Genomic DNA, 24,980 nt, shown 5'->3' on the forward strand with positions numbered 1-24,980 from the left:
CCTACGATTCTCATACAGGAGGTCGTAGGTGGGATTGGCTCTGCACGAGCTCGAGCCAAATAGCAATAGCTAGAAGGGTAACGGACACCATCGTGAGGAAACCGGCTTGCCTTGGGTGTGTTAAGCAGGAAGCTGATCACCTAATTGCCTATAAGATTGACACATGATCATTAATTATTGGAATCTGAGGCTTAGACCTAAAAAAGTTCTTTTTAGTGATTTTCAGGGGTGGGTTTACGTAATTGTTACGAAATTTTTTGAAAATATTTCCTATATTTTCAAAAAATTTCTTAACAAATTGATGTGGTATTTTTTAAAATTGTGGTTAACTGTCTGCGTTATCCAATTCAAAACTATGTAACTAACAACTTATTGAAGATAAGATCGGTTGAAACTCAAAGTATTACATAATTTATGTGAGTATTCTCAGGTTATCAATTATTTAGATCAATAAATAAAAATTAAATTTTATTATATATATATATATAGATAACAAAAATTCTAACCTAACCTATGGATTGTTGTCTTTCCTTCAATAAATGAACATGTCGGCTGTCAAACTGAATCAGCTGAGTAATTTTTGGTACATCAAAGAAAGTAATTTCTATGATACAGTATAATGCTTGAAGGGACTGTTTCGCTTTTTCTAGTGCCTGAAAAAAAAAATATTTGTGTAATCTAGCCTATAATAAATTACACAAAATCTTATTTAAGTGGCAGAGTAGGCTTAATAATGGCTACATTTCTTTGCTATAATATGAAGATAATGCATATGCTATGGAAAAATTGCCAGCCAAAATAATGTGAGATTAAAAAAAAAATATTTCAAATTTAGTGTGTTCTGATTATCAATTATAAATATGGCATTAGCCTTATGAGTTAAATCTGCAAATTAAAAAGGAACAATACTAACCAGAGTCTGATCATTAGGCAAGACCTTATGACAAAAATAATGATATATTATGTGATTTTATTTAAGATAAAATATACAGTAGTATTATTATTCAAAACAAATCTAGATCCAAAAAGTCTATTTATATAGACAACAACTACCCTCATAAAATGTTAAAACTTACCGACATAGCCTTCTCCTTTAACTCTGGCTTCTTTGCTATTTCTTTCTTAATTTCGGCCATTTCCTGTGGTGTTATACCCACAAGCTTTGACAGCACATCACTAGTAAACTCTACATCTATCGCCCCTGTGCCGTCGACCAAAGTGCATTTCAAACTCCACCCCTCTTTACCCACAGACAACTTCGACAGTAATTTCATTATTTGCCCTTTTATTTTAAACACTTTCCCCACTTTGTCATAAACATCCAAGTCATTAATTTGTCTTATATAAACGAATGGCTCCAGCGACACTTCGATGGGAAGCTTTCGCATCTCGCGTTCATCCAACTTCAATTCTAATTCTTTCAAATAGTCTTCATCTTCAAACAGATCATCCTCTTCTGGATAGTCATCCACCGTGTTCAGTTTAAACTTTTTTTCTGGTTGAGAATCATTCGTATCGCTAAGTCTTTTGTATGGTTTATCGCTGGGCACTTCACCAGACATTGTCTCAGTACTGTGACCTGTATATGTTGCTTTAAACATTTCATTACTATGTTGAGTGTTAGTATTTGATGGACTTTCACTAAATTCGGCTTCTATAGCTGCTAGTTGATCTAGGTCGAAATCATCATCATCATTTTGAACTTGGATACTTTTGACTCTTGCAATGGGTCGAGTGGTTTGATCAAATGTTGGCTCATTTTGTGGAGGAACTTGCCTATGTGGTGAAGGTATATCAATATTTCGTCTACTTATTGTTGTGTTTAAATTTGAGTCTGAAATATATATTCAGCATTTCTTAATTAATGTATGTCACTTATTATTTTATCTATTATGAAACTGACGGTGTTAAGTCATATATATTTTGATTTATTATTTATTTTTTCGCTATTATATAACTGAATTCAGTAAAAAATCAGCAATTTACATAAATCAGTTTCCAGGAGACTTCTCAGGACTTACCTTGGGTGATGGGAAGACCTAGTTTGGATGAAAGTAGTCCAGCCAACGAATTAGAGACTACTATTTCCTGCACCTCACCACCAAGTAGTTCTACAGAGCTCTCCGTTAGTAGCATCATCCCACGCCGACATTCAATAGGACCTGTTAGATATTAATATTCAAACTCAAAATAACTTTATTCATATAGGTAACCAAGTAACTTATGAACGTCAACAGAAAAGATGTTAAATTAATTCTAAATTTACATGTACTACCAGTTCGCAAATCAAGAGCGTAGAGCGGGTAAGAAGAACTGGCAAAAAAAAATCCGCCACCCTTTTTAATCGCCAAGTTGAGTCATACAAATTGTTTGAACTGGAGAAAATTAATCCCAAGGATTAGGATCATTTCAATATTCGTCAAATTTATAAAAAGCTTTATTGATTAATTTACGGTTAACGAGAGTTTTGAATTTGCGTTATTCCAAATTACAACATATATAGATAGCTGTTGGTAGAACTATTAATAATAACTGATTTACAAATTGGAAATAAGCACTCGCTGCGCTGGCGCTGCGACCCAAAAATTGTCTTGAACTCCGATATGAGATTTTTCTCGCGGCGAAATATAAATAGCCCAATATGATAAGCGAATGCAAAGCCCATCAACTCCGTCAGCTGGAACATCTCGAGCACACGGACCATGATCGGGTGGTGAAGGAGGCTTACCTAAGCCAGCCTATAGGTTGGAGAACAGTAGGCCGGCCTTGGTACCACTGGATTGGCAGAGTGGAGGAGAACCTGCAGCTAATAGCCAGCAATTGGCGGGAGGTGGCACAGGAGAGCTGGGTATACCACTCATTCCTGAATAATAAATGCAGTAGTCCACTTGCCGCTACAGGCTTTATAAGAATTTGGTGCCAAGAAAGGCTTGGGCATTGCCAACTGACAAGCATTGATTCCGTGAAATGACTAACGCTGTGAGGGACGCTTTTAGCTATGGGAACACCTAAACACGCGCTTTTCAGATGATAATGCTCTGTTCAATAATGTTTTGTCCACCTTGACGTCTGGATTCCAGGACAGTGTCGAAGTCGTTTGAGGGCTCGTATTTCCTATCTTTCCATACGCCGCTGATATCTGGCCTATAAGAGAGAAAGCCACTTTCAAATGATAATAGGTCAAGATGAATTCTTGTGATTCATCCATTCATTCAGGAACTCAATTTAGATCCAATACATTACCGTGACTTAAGCAGCATTGATCTAAAAATGTTAAATTTGGAAAAGAATTTCTTCACTCTTTAGTTTGGAAAAGAATCCATAAATGGACTGGTGAGTCAAGGAACAGTGGCAGAGACGAGACCTTGCAGCACACTAAACCAGCTATCTGTGATGATTGGCTCAGGGTTGTCATGAATATACTCTAAAGTCTAAAGTATCAATCACAACCACCCACTTCAAGCTTCTGGAAGAAGCTAGGCTGGATTAATTATCCAGGACTTTACGTGCAATGGACCAAATGCGGAAATTGAGTCCACGCTATATACATGACATACCTTTTACAAGAACCTTGCAGCCAGGTGTTATGTCACAGCTTAAATTTCTCATAGGTCTATACTCTATTCCTGTCACATCCTGAACTCCATCTGTCATGTAAAGCTTTATCATTCTGAAAATCAATAAAATAGTTTTAAAGAATATTTTATACAAAATTATGAGATGATGCTTGAATAGCACAAAGCCTCATTTAATATGTGCCTAAGTGCATTAACAATAAAGAAATTCATGTCATATTTTCTTTTGAACTCATTCATCACTCTTCTATATTATATCATCTATATGATGTAAATGTTTTTATGGATAGTATTGATGATTCAAATTATTATTGTTGATAACTATGACATAAATCGATTAGTAATAATCTGAGCCAGTGCTTTGAATGTTAACAATAACTTGCCAAATTAGAAAAATCTAAATAAAATGGATAAGGAAACACCACTACACTAAGCCTAGTCAAAGTTGGGACATTTATACAACGGATTCTATAGACTTAGAGGAGATTTTAAGGATTATTCTTGGCAAGTGTATGATGACATTCATAAATTTAATAAATATTACCTGTGATTAGAAATTTTTTCATCAAATTTTGTTGTTGCATCAATGTTTTCAGTGTTAACTTTCTGTAATTTTAAATATTGTTGATAAGCAGGTGTACCTGAAATTTTTAGGGTATTTTGTAAAAACTAATATGAGTTTATCAGGTATCCATAGAATCTTTTATATAGCTATATTTTTAATCAATATACCTATGTCAACAACTGCATTAATTTGCAATATAAATCTGCCATTCAATGTTGTTTTGTGTTGATTTTTAAGATTTCTAGGAAGTGAGCCAGGACATATATCTTTCAAATCATTCAAGAGCCATTGCTCTTTTGCTAAATTCTTGATTTCCGTCTCAGTATGGCTGTTGTCTTCAATTAAAAACTCAACACATCTGAAACGAATAAGATACTTTAAAAAATTTACATATATAGCCTTAATAGATTGTCACTAACAATAGGCAAGCAATATATTTTTAGACTTTACTTATTACAATATTTAGATTATCTGAATAGCTTACCCTGATAGCCACTCATTATCAACCAACATATGATTAGAGGCTAAAAACGCTCTAACAATGTTGATGGTACAGTTTAAAGACATTTTATTCGGGTAATAACAATTCTAAAACTTTTAAAAGAAAATATTACATTTCTTTAATATATTATCTGATCTTAAATAAAAATTCATATTTTATTATTTTCCCTCTATTTATCTTATAAATCATGTATCGTTTACATGTTAATTGTCAAAAGTCTAAATGGTGAAGAACCATAACTGTGCTTAGGCACTATTATCGTATCTGATAAATGACAACGATTAAAACAAACCTTTTGCAGTTTCGTTTATTTAATCTTGAATTATTTCAAAAACACTTCGTTTACTTTTCTGGAAGATTCATTATTTTTAAACCACATATAAAAATAGATTTTAGTATTTAAATCATTATGTTAACTGTATGGGTTACATTTATTATTTAATCTGTACTAGACTATCATTTGGCGGCTGACAATGTTTTTGTGAGTCCTTAAATAGCAACATTATTATTTTGTGAACGCAAAAAAGCTTGCCGAAATTTATTTCATCTCCCTCGTAAATACCGTAGGCTTATTGACAACAAAAAGAACCACTGAACACATTGTAATTTAAATGTTTAATTTTAAGTAAGTGTTGTTTAACCGGAGCCAGTATTTGTGATTAACACAGTGGAGGAAAAAATATGAAGAGACGAAATGCCGAATCTGGCAAAATGCGGCGCCCAATAAAGCGCACAAAAATACCCGAAGGAATGTATGTAAAGTGAGTGTTTGGGTTTTTTCAAATTTATGTAGTGTAACAGCTTTTTTAATATACATTTGTATCTTGAAAAATATTGTTATTTCCTAAAGTAAAATATAGCATCATGCAGGAGGTTTAAAAATGTGTGGGTTGTTGAAACCATCTGGTGGTCGCGGCGCTCATATTCTTACTTATATGATGACAAAAAATAAAAAAGATCAAACAAAAACGTGGGAACCTTTCTTTTCTACTTATTCAATTCACTGGAGAGCTTTACAATGTCATTCTATTTCTGTACTAAGTATTTTAGTCTTGTTTGTAGTAAAACAACATTTTGATTATTCATTTTGCATTAAATAGATAGAATATATATCAATAATTTTGAAATAATGTACAAACCATATATTTATATGTTAATGTTTTAAATGCTGTAATGTATCTTTTTACTATCTAAGATAAATTAAAAAAATACTTATTCATTTTTATGTTGCTTATAATAACTTTTTTATTAATTAATTAATTATTTTTACAGTTCTGTATCATACGTAAAGTTCATAATGGCATGGGCAGTTATTGTTGTGGCCGACTACATGTTGGAATTTAGATTTGAGTTTCTGTATCTATTTTGGATATTGATTGGAGCTTTGTACGACTCATTTAAATTTCAGGGCCTTGTAAGTACTAGGTTTCATATTTACTACTCTTTTATATAAAATTAATTATTCACGGATCCTTGATAAGTAAATGGATATTAGAATATTATAAGAGTTGAACTACACACTTTTAGTTCTACTGCCTTAACATCAGGCAATTTTTTTCAATTTGCGATAGCAGAAACCATAATCTTACTATAATATAATAACCATTTTATTTCAGGTATGCACTATTATATTCCTATGCATGGTTCTGATATCAGATATGATATTTTTTTTCGTGATACCAATGCAGTATTTATATTTTGTAGCTGGTACTTATGTATGGATTCAATATGTATGGAGCGCAGGTTAGTGTGGTTACAATTATTTAAGATGATTAATTTTTGTTTGACAATTTTATATTGACGCATTTGAATATGGACTAAGTGAGATCTAATAACATATTGATTTATCACTCATATGCAAGTTTGAATGTAACAAAATATGGCAAAATATTTGTATATACATACATACAGACACACACACACATATATATGTAATACTCGTAGTATTTCAGTGTCTGTTTTAGTTATTTATTTTTGATAATTTATATATATATTAAACTATATATTTTTTGGATTTACATGAAGTGTGACACTTGTATGTCAAAAATTAATTGTTATTGCCATGCGGGATCAAACATAGCACATAGTTGTATCTAGTTAAATTAAATATTTCAGTCAAATTATAACAACAATTTCTACCAATATACATATTTTTCAAGGCATTTAACTATATTGAGGTTACAATGGGCTTTATTGATATGTATTTGTGTTGCAAAATACAATAATAAATACATATACTGTTAGAGAAAAAGCTGTTTAATAGTAAAAATTTCTTATCCATATGTCCCAATTCATGGGACATATTGTTTAATGCAAAAATTCCAGGCTGTTTCCTCCTAGTATTGCTTGCTCATTATTATTTTATTTATAGTCGGCGAAAGAGGACTGTGTGTACAAACTGTAGCATTATGCTGTCTCGTGATATACACAGAAGGCAGTCTAAGAAATAAAACTGGTCTTCCTGAAGTGTGTCGGCCACTTGCTGCACATTGTATTGGTTACCCTGCTATGACCTTCGGGTTTGGAATTAAGGTATGTTTAACTAATAGTGTTTTAACTCAAATTTTATATTATACTGATTGAATAACATTATAATATTGGGAATTTGGAAGAACATATTTTTATATATGATATTTGTAATGGGCAAAGACTGGTAGTGTTTTTTGTATATAAAAAGTTTGAAACATCTTAATATTAATAACACTTATTTATTGAATAAATTAATTTCTACTCAATTTATTAATTCAAGCTATGAATAGAAATACAGAAGATTTTCTCTTTAACATTGGCTTTGACATTCAAATTCACCAAAGATTCTTGCTTATTTTCTTGTGGTATTTTTACAAAAGCTTAACCTTTTCATTTATCTTAACTTTATTGCGTAAACAAATACAGAGTCCAATTACCAAAACTACTTAACAATATGTCTGCTCAAAGTAGGTTATAAATACCTTGATATCAAGATTCAGTAGTACAATTAATATATTGAAATCAAGAATTCGATTTAAATTCTAATTATTACTTTGGCATCATTGGTCAAAGACTGTTTTTTTATATTTTTTTTATGGCAATAGTTTTAATTTTTTTTTGCCAGTTTTAAGTAAAAATAAGGAAACTACACGCGAGAAAAAATAAACAAAGACATCAAAAGGAAACTAACGGATAAGCTAGTTTAAAACAAAATATTTACATAAACATATTAAACAATGGCTTATGTGAATTTTTAGATAGGGTTGCCAAAAATATATCGTGAGGCACCGTATATAAAGTTTTTAGGCTAGGCAATAGGTAGGATAAAAACTTCTTATGTTCTTAAACACTTATATTAGCATAGAAGATATTAAGATAATGACCAAATGAGATAAAAGCAAATAAGAAAAAAAAACGTAAAGAAAACAATGAGTGAAACAGATGTAAGCGGTAAATCGTGTGCGCGCAACTTCGTTTGATGGCTAATTTTGCACTGTCCGCCGCTCGCATTGCGACTGCGACACAAATATATATATTTATTCATTTATACTTTGTTACCATAATATACCTAATTATACAAATAAAAATCAAAAAGTTAGTAGGTGGCATAAGTTTTTAGGCAACAGGTGGCCTTATCGCTAACAAGCGATTTCTTCCAGGCAACCCTAATACTTCAACGATTCAAGATTTTGTGAAGGAGTTCCATTCGCTGTCTGTCTCTTTTTGCTTGGTGTCGAATTCCGGATTGTTATGAATGAATGAATGACTTTCAGGCATATATCAATCAGAGATTCCGGCTACGGCGGCAGCGGCAGGTTCGCGCCGAAAACGAGTTTTACTTCCAATTACTTAGGGACGCACTCCCGGAGAGTGCGCTGGAACAGGTGAGCTTGAGAATCATGCGGCTTTGCTGTAATCAAGTCAAGTCTTTCACGATAACACATGCACGTGATTTTTTATATTCTAATGCATTAATTGTGTGGACATAACATAATATGCAATTCTTAAACAGTCCGGCAACGCACTCGCGAGCCATCATTGAGTGTCCATGGGCGGCATCACTTAACATAGGATGAGCTTCGTGCCCGTTTGCCCTTAAATTAACATACCTGTAGTCAAAGCGATTTTTTAATTTCTTATATAAACAATAGTGCTTTGTTCTGACATATAATTATTTATATTCTATCTTAATTAGTGCAAACCTAGTGATCACTAGTAATCTCACCACTAAGATTCGAACATCGCCAGAAGCAAAGGATTTCATGGACTTGGTAAACATTGTTTGAAAACCGTGACCCAGAAGTCGCAGGTATGTCAGGCATAGAGGGCTGCCTATTCAATACTTCGTATGTCCTTCCAGAATCAACAGGGAAGTAAAGAAGACCGTAGTGTGAACTGTCCAGAGTTCGTATCCAGTTCAGAAACGAGACACATGAACGGGTCGGTCAAGAGGCGGTTTAAAGAGAACGGCCTCTGTCATAGCGATCCAGTAAGTTTGAATTTATTGTTTTTCCTTTTTGAATAGTTTTTCTTCATTTTCATTAATTATTTATGAAGGTATATCCTAACCCTTTTAGTGCCATACAAATTTTACCAATATAGTGGTAAAAAGTCAAAGTCAGAGTCAAAAATCATTTATTCATATAGGTATACACTTATGAACGTTATTCAAAAAGAAATATACATTAAATGCTTCTAATTTTACATTTACTACCAGTTCTCAAATCAAGGGCGTAGAACGGAAGAGAAGAACTGGCAATAAACTCTCCGCCACTCTTTTTAATCACCAAGTTTTTTTTGTTTTAAACAATGTTTGTAAAGAGCTGCAGCCATTGCACCATGTTCCACACAGTAGGAGGCATGATGAAATAGGAGCTCGCAATTACATTCTCGTGGGATCAACACGCAAATACATAGTCGAAATAACTAACATCACCGCATACACGAATTCAAGTACGACCAGTCACCACAAGTAGCACCCGTTCACGAGTATGACGCATGGCCAGCCATCGGCCCCCTCGCCATATTTTAGGGAGAGAGACAACCCGACGCATGGACGCCGCCACAAGCAATGACATTTAAGCGAGCATGACGTTCCATGAAACGTGAAGTTGGCTACGAACAAGAGAAATATTCACAATTCCCGTTAGAATACACAATAATTAAAAAAAATACAACATTCTCTTCAGGGGATTTTATACTATGATAATAAAAAAAAACACAGAAAAATACATATTTACTGTCGAAACAGCGATCACTGGCAAATTTCAAAACTAGCGAAAGCAGCGCGTCGGCGCTCCATGGCACCAAAAAGGCTAATAATTGTTACAACATTGATTCTTAAGTAAACCTTTTAAATTGAGCAGTGTTGGCCTAGTGGCTTCAACGTGCGACTTTCATCCCTGACGTCGTATGTTCGATCCCCAAGCGTGCACCAATGGATTTTCTTTCTATGTGCGCAATTAACATTAGCTCGAACGGTGAAGGAAAACATCGTTAGGAAACCGGTTTGCCGTAGACCCAAAAAGTCGCACTGCGTCAGGCACAGAAGGCTGATCACCTATTTGCCTATTAGATTAACCAGTGATCATGAAACAGATACAGAAATCTGAGGCCCAGACCTGAAAAGGTTGTAGCGCTTTATTTTTTAATTGATTGATTTATTTAACCTTTTAAATATTGAAATGATCAATCATTTACTTTATTAACAGATAGAGAAGCCAATAGCGCACAAAGACAAGCAAGGTCTCAACGGTGTACATCCGCACACCAATGGCTGCGCAAAGGGTCCCGGAGCGCCCCTAGACGACCGGCAGGAGCCGAAAGGTAAAAAACAATTATTCTAAATAAACTATATTAAATTATCAGTATTTAAATAATGAACTAGAATTATATTTATTTTATGCTACTAAGTATAAAATACATATGTTTTAAGGGTTAATAAAAAATCAGGGAGAGTTTCTTGCCAGTTGTTCTCGTAGTAAATGTAAATTTACATTATTAAATTACATATATATTAAAAGGCCTCTGTTTAATTTATTATAAGTATCTTATTTTGTATATTAGAGGAAATTAACTCTTACCATTGATCGCCAAGTTTTTTTTGTTTATTTAATGCTACTAATACAGTTCTGACTCACTCTAATGAGCTATTTGACAAAATAAAAATAAACTTTTCGGGGAATATTATTTATTAGTAAGTAAAGATTATAGAACCCATATAAATTGTTATTTTTAATTCTGTTAATCCCTCTATAATTTCACGAATCCGCCAAAATCCTTCTCTATCCAAGATGGCGTCGTATAACTCCTACACATACCATACCTGTCAAATGTAAAGAAACGTCATTTTTCCTTTTAAGTGTCAATTTCAAATTACACATATGTGAGCGTTCAAGTATTACGTCACGCATTTTTGAAGATTCTTGACGTCTCATGAAACACACCGTATCGTCTTCTGTATTCAAAAGTAAAAAGTTTCGTGACCATCCCCAGTGACTCTTTATACCTAAAACTTACCATTATGTGGTGTGAAGTACTGGAAAGGCGAAAATAATATTAACAATAACGCGTAATTCAATACTTGAATGCTCCCTATATTTGAATCAAAAACAATCTCCGACGAAATGATACTGCAAGGTACCACCTACGTACCGCGCTCCATCCCATTTTTTTTAATTGTTTGGGTACTAGCAAACTAGACATATATTTATCTAGGTCTAGGTTTCGTTCGTTATAAAATGTTGTGCAAACTATTTTTAATATTTGCGTTACATCCTTGCAGTTGGTACAAATTCGAAAAAGAGTGAGAAGAAAGAGGCTAACTCTAGAGAAGAGAGGAAGAAACACAAAAATAGAGATAAGGATAGCATTGATAGTCATAAGAGTACAGAACACTGTGAGTATAAATTTACCTTCAATAGCTAATACTTAAGGAAAAAGATTCGTATTTTTGTTTATTTGTATGATATACTCAAAAACACTGTACCGATTTTTATTTTTTTATTATTAGAATTCTTAAAATAGCCTTTTTTCCTAAAGATAATAAATACTCAGTCCGAAGCGGGAAAAAGCGGCTAATAGCTTACTAGGTACCTCTTACAGGTGACAGTTTATATAGCCTTTGAAAATGGTGAGGTAAAAAAAAAAAATTGATTAGTTTTTACGAGTTAAAAAAAATTGCAACACTTGCTGGAAATTGTAACCTTGTTTCTCCGTTGCTGAAAATGTGTACGAATGTTTTCTACATATGTATTATATATAGAAAACATAAACAGTTAATTATATGTTATAACTGAAGGTTGTCGTTAACTTTCGAAGACTTGAAATGATAGTGATAATGATTTATCAGAAATTAATAGTTATACCATATATATATTATACCAATACCAAAACGTTCGATAAATTTCAATTTCTGCCTGTCTATGAAAATTGATGTACATATATATATTCAAAATAAATAATGTCAACGTTAAATTATACCGTTAAATTTTTTTTAGCAAAAGAACAAAATAACTTAGTAAAAGATAAAGAATTAGAAATAAATACAAAAGAGTGTGGGAAAACTATTAGAGATAGTAGTAGTCATAAAGATAAAGAACGAGAGAACAGAGAACGGGAACGAGAAAGGGAGAATAGAGAACGAGATAGAGAAATCAGGGAAAAGGAGAAGGAGAGGGAGCACAGAGAAAGAGAAAAGGAAAAGGAGAGACGAGAAAAGGAAGAGGTGAGTGGTTTTATTTGTAAATTGCTAGATAGTACTGAAAAAAATGTTTTTAAAGTGACGAGATATTTTTTATTAAGAATTATTTCTATTTTTATATCCAGCATGGCTGTGTGTACTCAACACACACATATATCATATACACATATCCCGTCTATTAAGGCCCATTAATGGAGATTTATAGAGATTCCAAAAATTTACGTTTTTAAGAGCATTTTCGTTATTGTTATAGTTTTTTTAAATAACAATATGTTGTTCAAACATAATATATTTTGATATATATTTTCCAGCGATTAACCCGCGAATACTCAGAAGAGTTAAAGCGCGTGAAAGCAGAGTTGTCAGCGGCGCGCTCCAGCGAAGCGGAAGCGCGGAGAGCGTTAACCGCCGCCGCAGCCAACGAGCGTCAGAGACGAACTGAGCACACGCAGCTTAAACATGCGCATGCGGCGTTGCAGCACAAGTTAGTTTGAAAATTATTAAAAAAAAATAAAGGCACTTTGCCTTTAAAATTTAATCACCATTTAAAAGTGTAAGGACAAGAAGCGTGACCTCGCGTCGGCAGTTGTTAGTCTTGACGGTTGGAGCATGAAGAATAATCCCCTCCTACACTTGATTATAGCAAGAGAGACCGAGTGCTGTTAAAGGAATGGGTGCGGTAAGGACAGAAAATGAGAACAGAGAGGACTATAAATACTTATAATCACAAAGCTTCAAATATAAAATATACGCGATTACGATAAATTTAGCCATATATAAATAAAAATCTAATTGTAATTTAGATAAAATAAATTTCAGAATGTCAACGTGGCGTAACAACGAACGAGCGGCGCAAGAGCGACGACTCAGCGAAGAACGACGCGCGCAGACTCATTGCAAACACTCGAGGTAAACTCCGAAATATAGTTTACTCGATTACCTGAAAAGTAACGGTGATGTTTATGTAAATTAAAGAGGAATTCGACTTGAGGTCCTTTAAAACATCAGCGTATCAATTATTAAAAGGACGACAATGCGTTTGCGAGTCTTCTGGCAGTGCGAGTGTCTATGGTATGACTAAACATCAAGTCAACCTCCTGCCCGTTTGCCTCCTGTAATAAAAAATGGAGTTTTATAGTATATAAAATACAAAATAATACAATATTTATTGATTTATTTGTAAACTCCGTTGGGGTTACAAACAAAATCACGTTCAAATCAAAAATAACTGTTCACCATTTAACAGGAAAACACAATACAATAATTGTAATACAATCGTGACACAAATTATAATATTATTATTTTTTTAACAGATTCTAAGGAATACACAAAGTATTCCTTAGACTCCATAGGGATTACATTAATTTTTATTAAATTAAATTCAAAATTAAGATAATAGTACACTGCCACAGGGACCAAACTTTCTAAACTTCTTTTAGTTTTTATTATATTATTTTTACTCTATAGGTTAAGACTGTATATTTCTGTTGGAAATATCTTATTGTATATTTTGATAATTTAAGTGGTTTTCAAATAAATTCCCGGCTCGAAGGATCAATACTTGAATGAATTATTGCAGTGGCGAATGCGACGACGAGTGGTGTAAATCTCGACTAAGCTCGCAAGAAGCAGAGACTGCGTCCTTACGACGGGAGCTGCAGCGGGCGAGAGAGAGGGCCGACCGACTTCAGAGGGATTTGGCCCTCGCCACTGAACAGGTTGGTAGAAAATATCATCGCGTATCGGGATACACTTTGGAATTCCTTGAACTTTTTATCCTAAAATGGCTAAGCGTTTGAAGGTGTTTGTAGATTGGAAATAAAACTTGGAGATCAAACAGAGTGCCAGACATTCTTGCCCGCTCCAGCCATGCCCTCGATTTCAGTACCGACAGTACATGTACATGTTAATTTACAAATAATTTTTATATTTAGGTCCGAACATTAGAAGTGCGTCAAGAGGAAGCCGTAGCGAACGCGAGTGCGTGCTCGCGAACGAATGCGAACGCCGCTAGTGCGTGGCAGGCCTTACAAGAGAGGGCGGCCCATCTGGAGAGGTCTCTGTCCGCCGAGACCAGGGTCAAGTTGGATCTCTTGTCCGCCCTCGGAGACGCCAAGAGGCATATGCACATACAGGAAGGTGAGGGTCTAATCGCGATCAACTCAAAAACTTCTGATCGGATTTATTTACGTTCTTTTTGTAGGGACGTGTTGTTGACGCCCGTGCCAAGTGTACGTTTGTCCAAGTAGATAAATATAATATAAAAGAAGAAATAAAGAAAAGAAAATTACGAATACTTTTTTTATAGTTTGACCAATGTAGTTTTTAAGATTATATTTTATATTTTTGCTCATCAGTCATTTTGTTTTCCGGGTATTCTATAATCTTGTGTTTCTAAAAATTACTCAAGAGTTTCTCTCTTTTATAGCGATGTGCATTGGAACTATCTTATTTCCTAGGCGTTGTCTCATTTATTCTCATATATTAAGTATCAATATTACGTTATTATGTCGAACTATAACGACGTAATTTTCAAAAATTGTTAATTTAGCAACCCCAGCGACCTCCTAGCTGTGTCCTATACGGCAAGTATGAAACATTACATCGCCCCAAAATCTCTTCCAGGTCATATATCGCGACAAGAGAAAGAGATAGAGGAGCTGAAAGCCCAAATGTTGGCAGTGATGCCCACAGAGTTCGTCACACCTGTGTCTGTCGGGTCAGTTTCGAAGTTGCGACTCTCGGACGGTTCACCGTTGGATCCCAACGCCTCGGTGTACACGCCGAAACAATTATGCTCCGATGCTTAAATGTCAGACATAGTTCTGTGTTTGTTTTTAGGCGCAATAATTTTTCATACCGAATTTTCTGTGGTAATTTTTTGTCGATCCATAAAAGTCTTTAAGGAACTAAAAATCGCATGTAAAGACTTAATGTCGTATGCGTTGTTAAATATAAATTTTCGTACAGGAAAGAGGATTTGACAGCTCCTGAAACTAGATTCGTCCAGTACAGTGGTACCTCGAGCTTAATTTGTTCCGTTCTTCTCTTAATTCTAAAGAAATTTTCCTTTAGAATCAATTGAAATGCCATTAATCCATTCCAGCACCCAAAACAACACCTTTGGTGTTTTTGGATAAGGAAATGGTTTCATGCTTCAAAAGACATCATCTTCTTCAGACCCATGGTTATTGAAATGTGATGTTTTGTAAATGTACAAAAAGTTAAAACGCCTACTTATCAAAAATGCTTCAAAATCGACGGAAAGCAAACAGAGGTCTAGTCTGAGATGGGAGTGACTGTTAGTGTAGTGCCTCAATTGCTCTCATCTCAAAGCAAAATCGCTCGCTCGTGTCACAAAACACTCCTGTTACGTACACTTGTATCAAGGTACCACTGTATTCGTATACGTCAAGATTTTGACAGCTCGAACGCACCTTAACTTGTGTGATTTTTTTGCCTTCAGCAACTATGGAAGGTCAAAATATTCCTTCAAATTTGTTGTCAAGTGTATTAATTTTGGTGAGTTTATTGAAAATTCGTCAAAAGCAATGTTTTGTTATAATTTAGATGCCTGCGTCGCTATAATATTTTATTGCGCGTAAAAACAGACGACATGTAAATTTAATTCTTGCTAAATGACCTTATGGAATTTGTCATTGGATTGGATTGAACATATTTTTGTTGATGTGATTCCAATGATTAATTTTAATTTTATAGTTTTATCAGTTTAATTACATTGCAATAGATCTTCTTAAATTGATAAAACTATTGAAAGTTGCTCAGAATTGATGTTTAAAGGGTCACACACCGAAGCCAAGAAGAAATTCTTTTAAAATGTATTTTTGAGAATAATTAGTTTTTGGTAAGGAATTCGAAAGTCCTAAATGAGTTTTTTTATTCTGAATTAAAAATATTAAGGAAGTAAAAATAAATACGATGTTTACACAATCTTTTAATATAGTTGTTTTGTCTATTTACTGTCACAAATGTCAAACTTCATCAATGTATAAATGTCAATGTCCGATCCGTAGATTTGAATTAGGAACCAGAATTACTCATTCTATATTTGTATATGGCAAATTGATTTTCAAATTCTGGGACACACTTATTGAAATTTGAATATCGAATCTAAAAATATTTAAATTTATGTTATATCATAATCGAATTTGGGGAACACAAGTGTTTAATTAATTATTTTAAATATCGAACACATTTTTCTAATCTTAAAAAGACCTTTTATTTGATGTTCTTGGCTTCGATGCGACCCGTTCGAGCTTCGACCGCCTCAGAAACGTATTTGTATGGGTTCATTGATCTCAATTTTTTCACTTCCATACAGGCATCGCTGAGGTTTTCTGTTTTATTTATATCCAACGCTATTTACACCTATGAGATTATTGGCTAATTCGAATAATTTAATTCATAATAACAGAGCTGGTTTTTAGAAATCGTCCGAATATCTTTCATTAAATTTAAGTACAAGTATGTATTAATGTGCGCTAGTCACTTTTATTATTCAGTCCTTTCATTCGCTTCGAATGTGATAGTACAAAATGATCTGATTTGTGTGTTAAGAGGCGTAGCGTCAGTCAAGGACTCGTTGACTTCTATTTGCTACGTTGGTGCCTACGGGGGGGGGGGGGTCGTTCTTTATCTTATTTGGTGATTACGTCAACAGTTACTATTTACTTTTGTACACATATTGTCTATGCTTGAAAATCTGCTTACCAAGTATTAGGAACGGCCGTTTTATAAGTGTTGGTCTAAGAGTCTTCGAATTTCTGGTTTATTTACAGATTAAATGTAATTTAATGTTATTTCCTTTGGTGACGTCATATGCTTTGACCAATCAGAATAAAACAAAACGTTCTAATGATCTTTCAACAACTAGATACTCTTTATTATTTCATGCTTTTTATCTTCCTGAAAGCAATAACTTACTAACAATAGTTTCGGCACAGCTATATTTCATTTAACTCTTTTCATTTCTATTTCATTTTTTCTAACTCTGAAGTCTTCTTACACTGTTTTATCTGATGCTCTTTTGTTTATTTCTCTCAAATTTTTAGCTCTTTTCTTTCTTTGACTGAATTGATTTTGATGATTTCTAACTGAATTGACAGAATTTACATTTATAAACACGTGCGAATGATTGTGATTGGTCGAAAGGTCACGTCAACGAGAAATCAGGCTTTGCTCTTCTCTTCTTGCTTTCATTTGCTCGGTAAACTTTTAAGTTCAGTGGGACAGTGGGAGTTATTTGGAGGTGACACATGGCAAGAAGGCCATGTTGTCGAAATGTTCTGTTCATTGTCGAAACACTGTTCACTAAACAGAGTGTAACAGAGCTTTTAAAATAAGGGGAATGTTTAACCTATAGATGGCTTTTAGTGTATGCGATTTGAAAATTGAAGCCTTGGTGTAAACTAGCTTAATTAGCATTTCAATTAACAGCCTAGCCTTTTAACTAAACAGCGCCGTTTAACTAGCGGCCTGAAATATATTCAGCCTTAGTTACAATATTTAACAAACTGACTGGCTAATGCTTAGTCCATTCGTACGATAGAGTGATCAAGTGGCAGAAATATAAGAGATGAAACACCTGACATCAAAAAATTTCTTGAACAATTAAATTGCTTAAATCATCAAGTCCCAGATAAATTTACGTTGTTATTGTCACTACACTCTTCCAATTTACTTCTTTTTTATTAAACTTTGGAAAACACCATCAAAGTTGTGGTTTGAAGTTTCGTTTCTAGTTTGAGGAAAAAGTGGAACTAAATTTAAATTAACAGTCAACGTCATGTCACTGGCTGAATATCTTTCAGGCCGCTGGTTAAACGGCGCTGTTTAGTTTAGAAGCTGGGCTGTTGATTGAACGGCTAATTGAGCTAGTTGGCTGCGACATAACATCACAAATAGAAGTCAGCGAGCAATGTTTGCTATAAGTCATAGTAAAGTACAAATTTGTTTATCTCTTTAGAGTATGAAATTTTTCATGTTGAAATTGTTTTGTGTTCGTTGACGTTTATAGACGTAATTGACGCTAGCAACTGACGGGTTAGCGGGTGAAACTTAGCAATGGAAACTAGAATACTGGCACAAAGTTGCTTTCAAATCCGAGAGAAAAGAGAAGATTTTATATTAGCTTAAAATAAAATTTGTTTTTCGTATCCAATTCTATTTTCAATTAGTATTTTGAATTGTAAAATTTCGTATCTAGGTTAGAGATGCTAAACCGTCAGTACGTACGTACGTACGCGTTCGTAGACGAATCGTTAAAACGAGCTTCTCCTTCAAGATAATATTAATTTTTGATAGGCATTTTTGTAAACCTAGAACATTAGAAGAAATCTACACACGTTGTTTAATGGGCTTGATAATTAAATTTACTCAGTGTTGCCAGCTGACTTAAAATTTGTCCTGTTCGTTCCATGTTAGGCATCTTATTTCTCAGTTAATTGGAAATACAAATATTGCTATATATTTATATACATTTTACGATAATAGATGAATGGTAAACGCTCTTAGTTTAGTGGTCTTTATTACTTTAGCTTAAGGTTCATTTTACACGATTGTCTACTTGTACAATAAGTAAATATTACTGATGTGTACATTGTAAAATGTACCTTATTATCGAGCAATAAAGAAAGTTAGAGAAAGAAATACATAGGTCTCATTTTGAAAGTTATTCAAAATGAGACCTATGTATTTCTTTTTTAAATTTAAATTTGATATCTTGATGGGACGCTACGCTAAATTTAAGTATTAGCCCAGCATGACAGTTTTTTTAATAAGTGCTCGATCAGGGTAGATATTTTTGGAGAAAATTCGATTTGTCAGGACGCAAATTGTTCTGTACACTGGATGTCGCTATAACAATCCGTGTTATAGGACATCTGGTGGCGTTTTCAAAATTAAAAGTACCTGATGTGTCATGACGCCTTCAAATTTTTACACATGACGAACGTTTAGTTTTTAAGTTTCGATTGGTTGTCTCAGTTATATTTTTGCCAATTGCAATTTAATGTCGCCACAATTCTAGTTTTTTGACAAAATTAGTCGAGTCCAATGTCTTAAAGCAGTGTGTCCAAAGTATTCGTGACTTAATACAAATTTAACTATAATACATTTTGTCAGATTATAACACACTTCTACATTTATTTAATATTTGTAAAATTGTAAATGACTTCAAATATAGGTTTTAATTAACACTGTCTTAAGACTATATGGAAGACGTCGTTTTGTGCATTTTGTTTCATTTATTAGCTGCAGTGAATGTATGTTTTTAGAAGTTCCATTGAAGATTATAGTTCCATTGAAGATATCGCTCGTAGTAGTAATACAATATAACAACAACCCATCTTATTCATAAAAACAAGTAGCGTTACAAAGGTTAATCATATCTTTGTCTCTTTCTGTCACATCGTCTTTACCTAATGATGGAAAGAGATAGATGAGCGCTTAAAGTAGTCTTTATGAATAAGGTTTACTGTGGCCATTTATATGTAAACTCTAGAAGTGTACAACATAAACCCCAAGTCATAGTTTAAGCTTCCAAAATTATCTTCCAGTTATGTTTTGTATTTACAAAGTAGAATTGTGTCATTTGTTGTGGGTTTTAGGGATTAAATATGTGTTTAGCATCTTCCAAATTGTACTTTATCATAATTTTTTATAACATGTTGTTTATAACAAATGTATAACTTATTACTAGTCAGTCTTTTGAGTTATAAGCTTGTAACAGGAATTACATTAAGCCATGTTCGCTGCATTCAGAATTTTGAATTTATTATATAAAATTTCTGTATTATATGAATATGGTTGTCCAAAATATGTATAAAAGGTGTTTGGTAGACTGCAATAAATTGGCAAAGATTAACTACTTATGGTAAGTTCTTCAATAAGTTAAACAGACTTTATGTATGCCCCTATACTCTAAAGTAGTCCCAAGAAATTGTGACTTGTCTAGTCTAGTCTTGACTCTCGCCAATTACATCTAACGACAGATCGTGTCATTAATTGGCTTTAATGTAAGTTTAGAAATATTTTTTACATCAGTGCACTGCCCTCCCAAAACAATAATTTTGATTTTATTTTAAGTACTTAAATTAGTTTTTAAGTTTGTTTCGAAAGCGGAATCGAAGCCAGCATAGACACTATATTTTTTCATGAATTGACCTGAGCGCGGTAAAAGGAATACATAGTGACTGGATCTTCACTGTGAAGTAAACGGTATGTTTGTTTGTATTATAAACTGCTGTAACAGCAATAAAAATCAGACTTGCATATTTTGTTTTATTCATTCAGCCAACACATTTTACAAAACTGAAAACTTAAATTTGGTTAATATATCTGGAGTGTTATAAATCTGTTCCAGCATGTTTCTTGTAAAACATCAACCAAATCAAAAAAAGAATGACTATATCTTTGCAACAGATAAAGATAAAACATTCAATATTCGAAAGATAATCATTATTTGTAATTATGCATTAATCTATGTGTTCCTAATGTAAGCATAAGTCAGGTACAGCTGTGCCAAATAAGTTCATAGTTCAATTAAGCAACATTTTTCTTCCTAGTAACGAGGAAGATTTAAATTTAAATACTATTTGGCACATATTGATCATAAATCACATTTTAGTTCAAGCATGGCCTTGTAGTATTTACGAAATCAGGTAATAACAGATAAAAAGTGCTAAAAATGCAACATTAAAAAATAGTCGAGCCGGTAGTTATAATTTGTAAAATTATAAAAATTGTTCTTAAAATAAAAAGACCCATTATGGGATGCCTCACACTAATGAGATACTTTGATTATAACTAATCCTAAAAATATAGTTTTAATTATCTTACATAGTTTTTTAAAATTGTAGTATATTAAACAATAATAATTTAATTCCAGAGTGCTTTTCTGCAATCAGCCTAAAAGAGATATCTTCTTTTACAGATCTAACTGATAGCTTTTTACCATTGTTAAATATTAATCCAGTAAATTCTAAATATATGACTAGTCATTTATATCCGCTACCCTTGCCTCATTAACTAAACTATGTATTTCTAACTGCAATCTTAGAGCTTTGTGCAAGTTCATAGTTCTTAGTTGTGTTGCAATATATTTACCAAAAATGTCAAACTCATCCTCTTTTGTGCAGTCAGTTTGAGGTTCAGGAATTGATTTAGTATGTTTGTATTTTTTCTTTTTGGTTTTCTTAGGCGGATTGGATGTTTCCGATTCTTCTCTGTTAGAATCGTCTGGTTTAGGAGAGTCACAATAATTATCAGTGTCTGGTATTAAAGGATCTGGGTCTACTTCTTCTTTCAGATTATCTTGTACTTGGTTAACCCAGATATGACTTGAAGAATCCACTTCCTGAGCTTGTTGTATCTAAAAATAAACATTTGTAAGTTATTTCTACTATTATTTGAAAATTTAAAAAATTTGTTCAAGCTACTCACGCTTGAATTAGATGAGGAACGCCTCACGTAAGTATGTTTTAAACATCGATCCATCTCATCAAACCAGACCAGCGACGGTTTATAAATGCATTCTGGACTCGATTTCTGTAAGACTTTATTTACTTCCTGCATGTATGTAGATCTTAGATTCTTGATTTTTATCTTAATTTCTGTTGTCGATAAATAAATTTTTGTATATGCATTGAATTCTTCAGACAGAGAGGCGTAGGCTTTATCCCTGCGATGTTTTAATTTATAATCGGCATGATTGGTGTTCCACAAACACTCATTTTTTAAATACATTCTTACGAAGTCCTGGGTAGTTTTTTCACTCCAACGCATTGTGATATCTGAGACCTATCTACTTCTTTTAATTTAATAAAACATTTTCGCTCCTTTCATTATTTTTATTTTGATTTCAATTTTTAACAACTAGCTGTCAACTGTCACAAATTAGGAAAATCAATAAAATAACTGTCTTATTTCTGACGAGTACCTAGTACCTACTATCATCTGCCAAAGTCAAACACTTGCATGTTCTTGGTGGGATATGAGGTGCAATATGGGTGTCAACTTTGGAACATAAAAAATGCTGATAATTATTCGCAGCTTTGAGATGTGGACTTTCCGACTTTCTTACAAGCGATGAAGTTTTAAAGCATCTGACCAAAAGAGCAGAACTTGTCCGTACTATCCTGCAGAGGAATATCGCATATCTATCCACTACATATTACGCATGTGTCCTAGATCGACTTGCAAACTATATAGATGGGCAAAATGGGGAGGCAAGAGAGAGAACTTAGTGATAATATTTATGTCCCGGTTGTAGGTATCCGTTTAATCTTTCCAAACTACGCCAATGCGCGACGTTGCCGTTTTTGACCGTCAAGTTTTATTGTGAACGAATATGCAATAGTGTTAAATGTATCAACTAGTTTTACCTCCATCTGTTTGCATGGGTTAACAAGGTTTTACAATTTCATTAATACTTTATTTCTATCGGCTTCCGGTCACGGGACCGGAATTCTGTCTATATGACCGACGAATGACAGAAATGGATGACTAGAAAGCCCTACAAATAAACTTGTATAGCGAAACCATACACTTGTGATAGAAAATTACAGCCTAGAGTGCATTATGCCATGAAAGGTTCTTAAAACATGGTGAAGCGAAATTTTAGACCAGGATGCAAACGGAGAAGCGGCTCACCTGATGTATAGTGATACCGCATAGATAGACCATGGACACTAGCAGTGCCAGAAGATTCCCTAGTGCGTTGCCGGCCTTTTAAATTGTCGTTTTCAACTCCACAAAATATATTTATCCCTTCTGAATTCCAGTACTTTATTTAATATTTTATATATTTGTGTATTTTATAGCCTCTAATCAGTGTATAGTGTATATCTAAATAAACCCTGACTTTTCGTTTTTTTATTAGTAAACTTTATTCCATCAAACTTCTTAGACAAAATAACGGATCTGGTACGTACCTATACTTTTGAGGAGCATTTATTTAAAAATACCAATTTATATCCAGCCTAGTACATCATTGTTTAAAAAAAATGTTCTACTGAATCGTTTATGTAAAATGAAATTGTTATTAATTTTACAAAGCAAACCATATTTATCAATTAGATGATTTCTATAACCAAATATCTATTTGTTTTATTCATTTTCAAGTACCTAACGTGTTATATTACGTTTAATATCCGTATTCTAGAGGTCTCTAAAATCCTCATACATTTATGCGCAAGTTTCGCGTTGGTTGTTTGCGAATAAACAACAACTCCGATGTATTTAAAGAGCCGCTTGTGTAAACGCTATTACCACGCTTTCAGCGTCAACTGTAGTCTATTCAAAAGGTATATTAAAGAATTTGTTAATGTAATGTAATTGATAAACTGGTTTCTTCTCTGTCTATGTATACTTATGTATGCATAAAAAGTATGTGTTGCGTTATGACATGCGTTCTCACCGCAAAGGTAAGGCTATTAACTGAAGCGAACTGCGAATTGAACATATTCCACAAAGTCCTTTAAATGTTCTGTTTACATAATATTTTATATTAAGATGGTATCCCTAATATATAATATATGAGCAGTGTTGGCCCAGTGACCTCTGTGTGCAAATCTCATCCCTGAGGTCATAGGTTTGATCCCCGGCTGTGCACCAATGTACTTTCTTTCTATGTGCGCATTTAACATTCGATGGAACGTTAAAATTAAACATCTTGTGGATACCGACTCCACCCAATAAGTAGATGGCGTGTGTTAGGCACAGGAGGCTGATAATTTATTTCGATATTAGAGTGACAAATTATCATGAAATAGATACAGAAATCTGAGTCCCAGACCTAAAAAAAGTTGTAACGCCACTGATATATTTTTTATTTATTTATTCCGTATATTAAATATGAATAAATAAGCATGTCAAGGAATCTCTTTACCGCACACTTATTAACTACAAATTATATTTTTTAACTGTTAAAGACAACAGAAGACACACAATACCTGGTATAGAATTAATCCTTGTTATTTTAAATTAAAACAATCTCTCTTAATAAAAGGCATTTCGAAAATCTAAATTGTGTTAAATTATGAATAGGTGAGGCAACTGAGGGAAAGCTTGAATCCTGGTTTTGCTTTATGGCATTAATAACATATTAATCATTTGTCTACTGCCGCTGTCAAACGCAGCTTTGATAGTTATTTATCGAGTTGACATCAAACAAATATCGTATTAGAGATTAATAGGCGTAGCTAAATTATGTAGGTTTTTGTTGTTAAAATTTATCTATGGTATACCAAGAATAAAATGTCTTCTTGTATTGGATTATCCATTTATCGGCCAAAACTATATAACGCGGGAAAAACTAATTATAATACGTCAAATATTAATAGGTAAACACACGCACGACGAAACAAATGAGTGTCTAAGTGCGTCTAAGTCCACACTGTAGTAAATTAGGAATATGTAACTGACTTATCGTAAACTATGTCTTAAAGGTAACACGATTTACTAGGTACTATTCAGAGATGTGCTTAGGCGACCTAAACTATATATATATAGGCAATAATAAACTACTTGGTTTCACAATCAATTATTGATTAAAAAACTCGACTGAAAAAATTGTTAATTATAGTTGGGCCTTCACTCCTTTGTCATCCTAATTAAGTTTGTTAGTAACAGGATTAATTTATGCAC

General features: G+C 33.4%; 3 protein-coding genes across 3 annotated transcripts; 1 reads left to right on the forward strand and 2 right to left on the reverse strand.

The window, feature by feature from the left end:
* Positions 1 to 130: 130 nt before the first annotated feature.
* LOC123712790 (recQ-mediated genome instability protein 1-like) lies at positions 131 to 4,801 on the reverse strand. Its single transcript, XM_045666058.1, has 8 exons — positions 4,625 to 4,801; positions 4,308 to 4,498; positions 4,120 to 4,216; positions 3,558 to 3,670; positions 2,022 to 2,162; positions 1,077 to 1,834; positions 512 to 653; positions 131 to 148 (listed from the first exon to the last, which is right to left on the reverse strand). Exons 1-8 carry the CDS (start codon positions 4,705 to 4,707, stop codon positions 141 to 143), a joined length of 1,533 nt encoding a protein of 510 aa, XP_045522014.1. The 5' UTR covers positions 4,708 to 4,801; the 3' UTR covers positions 131 to 140.
* A 361-nt stretch (positions 4,802 to 5,162) lies between these two features.
* Positions 5,163 to 15,429, forward strand: LOC123712849 (macoilin). Its single transcript, XM_045666170.1, has 14 exons — positions 5,163 to 5,403; positions 5,915 to 6,056; positions 6,259 to 6,385; positions 7,014 to 7,174; positions 8,386 to 8,496; positions 8,973 to 9,101; positions 10,324 to 10,438; positions 11,397 to 11,510; positions 12,112 to 12,338; positions 12,626 to 12,798; positions 13,134 to 13,223; positions 13,894 to 14,032; positions 14,249 to 14,453; positions 14,940 to 15,429. The coding sequence occupies exons 1-14, from the start codon at positions 5,324 to 5,326 to the stop codon at positions 15,122 to 15,124; spliced, it is 1,998 nt and encodes a 665-aa protein (XP_045522126.1). The 5' UTR covers positions 5,163 to 5,323; the 3' UTR covers positions 15,125 to 15,429.
* Positions 15,430 to 20,607: 5,178 nt separating this feature from the next.
* On the reverse strand, positions 20,608 to 22,209 carry LOC123712850. Its single transcript, XM_045666171.1, has 2 exons — positions 21,777 to 22,209; positions 20,608 to 21,705 (listed from the first exon to the last, which is right to left on the reverse strand). Exons 1-2 carry the CDS (start codon positions 22,116 to 22,118, stop codon positions 21,328 to 21,330), a joined length of 720 nt encoding a protein of 239 aa, XP_045522127.1. The 5' UTR covers positions 22,119 to 22,209; the 3' UTR covers positions 20,608 to 21,327.
* Positions 22,210 to 24,980: the final 2,771 nt, after the last annotated feature.

The sequence above is a fragment of the Pieris brassicae genome, chromosome 8 (genome assembly GCF_905147105.1).
Source record: "Pieris brassicae chromosome 8, ilPieBrab1.1, whole genome shotgun sequence".
NCBI lineage: Eukaryota > Metazoa > Arthropoda > Insecta > Lepidoptera > Pieridae > Pieris > Pieris brassicae.

Coding starts and splice junctions, on each gene's coding strand:
- LOC123712790 (XM_045666058.1), bottom strand. CDS start 4,707: ATGTCTTTAAACTGTACCATCAACATTGTTAGAGCGTTTTTAGCCTCT. Junction 4,499..4,624: donor GATAATGAGTGGCTATCAGG/GTAAGCTATTCA, acceptor TATTCGTTTCAG/ATGTGTTGAGTTTTTAATTG. Junction 4,217..4,307: donor TAATGCAGTTGTTGACATAG/GTATATTGATTA, acceptor TAAAAATTTCAG/GTACACCTGCTTATCAACAA.
- LOC123712849 (XM_045666170.1), top strand. CDS start 5,324: ATGAAGAGACGAAATGCCGAATCTGGCAAAATGCGGCGCCCAATAAAG. Junction 6,057..6,258: donor CATTTAAATTTCAGGGCCTT/GTAAGTACTAGG, acceptor ATTTTATTTCAG/GTATGCACTATTATATTCCT. Junction 10,439..11,396: donor CGACCGGCAGGAGCCGAAAG/GTAAAAAACAAT, acceptor ACATCCTTGCAG/TTGGTACAAATTCGAAAAAG.
- LOC123712850 (XM_045666171.1), bottom strand. CDS start 22,118: ATGCGTTGGAGTGAAAAAACTACCCAGGACTTCGTAAGAATGTATTTA. Junction 21,706..21,776: donor GTTCCTCATCTAATTCAAGC/GTGAGTAGCTTG, acceptor GTTTATTTTTAG/ATACAACAAGCTCAGGAAGT.